General features: G+C 35.1%; 1 protein-coding gene across 2 annotated transcripts; it reads left to right on the top strand.

Annotated features, from left to right (window-relative positions):
• Positions 1-65: 65 nt before the first annotated feature.
• On the top strand, positions 66-2,514 carry LOC119634989 (heterogeneous nuclear ribonucleoprotein 87F-like). 2 transcript variants are annotated; one of them, XM_038029469.1, is made up of 4 exons: positions 66-245; positions 613-1,573; positions 1,646-1,772; positions 2,079-2,514. In XM_038029469.1, the coding sequence occupies exons 1-3, from the start codon at positions 204-206 to the stop codon at positions 1,765-1,767; spliced, it is 1,125 nt and encodes a 374-aa protein (XP_037885397.1). In that variant the 5' UTR covers positions 66-203; the 3' UTR covers positions 1,768-1,772; positions 2,079-2,514. The 2 variants fall into 2 exon arrangements, with proteins under 2 accessions (XP_037885397.1, XP_037885396.1); XM_038029468.1 differs by having other exon boundaries at positions 73-245; positions 613-1,576.
• The last annotated feature ends 240 nt before the right edge of the window (positions 2,515-2,754 follow it).

Below are 2,754 nucleotides of genomic sequence, written 5' to 3'. Positions count from 1 at the left end.
TTCTGGCAACAATATAAACTTGTAGGTAGAAAGAAAGAAACCAATCAATTTCTTTCAATTCATTGAAGTAAATTTGCCGAAGCCATTGTGTCGTGCATATTGTTCGGTTAAACGTATAAAATAAGTTTTTTTCAATCCATAATATTTGATTTGATTAAGAGTTTTTGATTATCAATATTAAACAAACGTGAAAAATAAAAAAAATGTCTGATATAAAAACTGAAAATGGCGATTACGATGATGAGGTAAATTCCTTTTTCTATATTTGCAATACACAGAAGAAACTCGTTGAAATTTTACATAATTTAATGTCAATGGAAAAATTGTGATATTTTGTTTTTTTTTTTTTTGTTTTGAGAGTTTTTTAACTTTAAAAGGCTTCAATTTTGTATGTTGATTTCTTTTTTATGCCATCAGTATGATTGTTGTACAAATGTGTATACATAAAAACAAAATGGCGGTTGGCTTTACTTCTTTTTTTTTTATACGTCAATATCTAATTATACCAACACCACGTTTCCTGTCGCTTTACATACATAGGCATCTGTTAAATGCAATTCTTTGCGGCTAATATGACTGTACTTAATTTCAGTTTATTTATTTTAATTACAGCCTGTTACGGAACCTGAACAGTTGCGTAAATTATTTATTGGCGGCTTAGATTATCGAACCACGGACGAAGGCTTAAAGGCTCATTTCGAAAAATGGGGTAATATTGTTGATGTCGTAGTAATGAAAGATCCCAAAACAAAGCGCTCACGCGGCTTTGGTTTCATTACTTATTCGCAGTCTTACATGATTGACAATGCCCAGAATGCCCGGCCTCATAAAATAGACGGTCGTACAGTTGAACCGAAGCGTGCTGTACCTCGTCAAGATATTGACAATCCCAATGCGGGAGCAACTGTTAAAAAGTTGTTCGTAGGCGGTCTACGTGACGACCACGACGAGGAATGTTTGCGCGAATATTTCAAAAAGTATGGTCACATAGTGGGCATTAATATTGTATCAGACAAAGAAACCGGTAAAAAGCGCGGTTTCGCTTTTGTTGAATTTGATGATTACGATCCCGTTGATAAAATTATTTTGCAAAAAATTCATAATATTAAGAATAAAACATTAGATGTGAAAAAAGCTATTGCAAAACAGGATATGGATCGTCAAGGAGGTGGTCGTGGTAATCAAGGGGGTCGTGGAGGTCGCGGTAACGATCGTGGGAACCAAGGGGGCTGGGGTAATAGTCGGCAAAATGGCGGCAATTGGGGTAATAATAACTTCGGTAACAGCGGTAATTTTGGAAATCAGGGTGGTGGTCCAGGTGGTTGGAACAATCAAGCTGGTGGCCCCTGGAACAGCCAAGGAACTAACGATAATGGCTGGAATAATGGTGGCGGCTTTGGCGGCCCACCGATGAATGGTGGTAATAACAATTGGGGCGGTGGTAATACTGGCGGAGGTACTGGAGGTGGTCCAAGCAGTTTCGGTAACGATTACCAGCAAAGTTATGGCGGTGGCCCACAACGTAACAGCAATTTCGGTAACAACAGAGCAGCTCCATATGGCTTCAATAAAGGTGGTTAGTAAATTCATTTATTTTAAACTTTATGCAAAAAAATTATGAAATTTTGATGTCATCTTTGTGCAGGTGGCGGCAATCAAGGTAGTGGTAATAATCCAAACAGTGGTGGTTTCGGTGGCAATAACTACAATAGCACTGGTGGACCAAGCGGTGGCGGCAACATGGGAGGAGGCAATAGGAGATATTAAGCATGGTAAGTTTTTTGAAAGAATCATCAAGTATTGGGCTGAGTGTAAAGTCTTTCATCATTCGTAAAATATTTTGAATATAAAAAGAAAAAAAAATGGTGTGCACTCGATGAAGATTTTATTCACTTAACCGCAATCAATACGAAAAACGTGAAGTTATAAAAATTTTGTTTATTCTGTCAGCGTTTTGTTGTGTTTAAGTTTTCAAAACGCTGAATATTTAAAAAAAAATAATAATAATATCGACATTTACCTAGATTTACATAAAATTTTCTAATGAAAAAATTTTTCTAATTTTCCCTCGTAAATAGGTAAAATAGAGCAAAAATATCAATAAACAAGCATACAAGAGAAACAGAGAGGGAGTGAGAGAGAGAGAAAGAGGCAGGCAGGATAAACAAAGGCAAAGCAAAGAAGAAATCAAAATCTGAACACAGGCAGGCAGGAAAACAGGCAGGAATAAATAAAATCAGGCAAATAAATAAATCCAGATAAAAAGAAAACATAACAGAAAAACAGTAAGCAATACAACCAGCAAGAAAGAAAGAAAATAAAGCGAAAAAGGAAATTAACTTTTCTCTCCGAAAACAAGCGTAACGAAAACTTCACAGAAATTATAAGCCTGGTGGTAGTAGTGTACTATTGAAGTAAGAAAAAAAGAAAAAGAAAACAAACAACTGAAGCCAACACTTTAATCTGCATTCTAGGCTCTTAAGCTTTTTTTAATTGAAAAATGAAAAAAAAAAAGAAAAGAAAAGAAAAACTTCCTAAATGGAATAACAAATTATTTTACATCACCCATACATTAATATTTTCCATTTACATTGTACTTTGTAGTTTAATATGATGATAACCTGACTTATTGTTAAACACAAATAACCACCAAATCAGTTTTATGAAGGAAACGCGTGCTTAGCATTTTCGAAAACCCACTCTATACCCATCCATAAAACATATGTAAAAACTAAGGCCACTAACAACTAAACA

The sequence above is a fragment of the Glossina fuscipes genome, unplaced genomic scaffold (genome assembly GCF_014805625.2).
Source record: "Glossina fuscipes isolate IAEA_lab_2018 unplaced genomic scaffold, Yale_Gfus_2 3, whole genome shotgun sequence".
Taxonomy (NCBI): Eukaryota; Metazoa; Arthropoda; class Insecta; order Diptera; family Glossinidae; genus Glossina; species Glossina fuscipes.
This window is presented reverse-complemented; position numbering and strand designations above follow the sequence as displayed.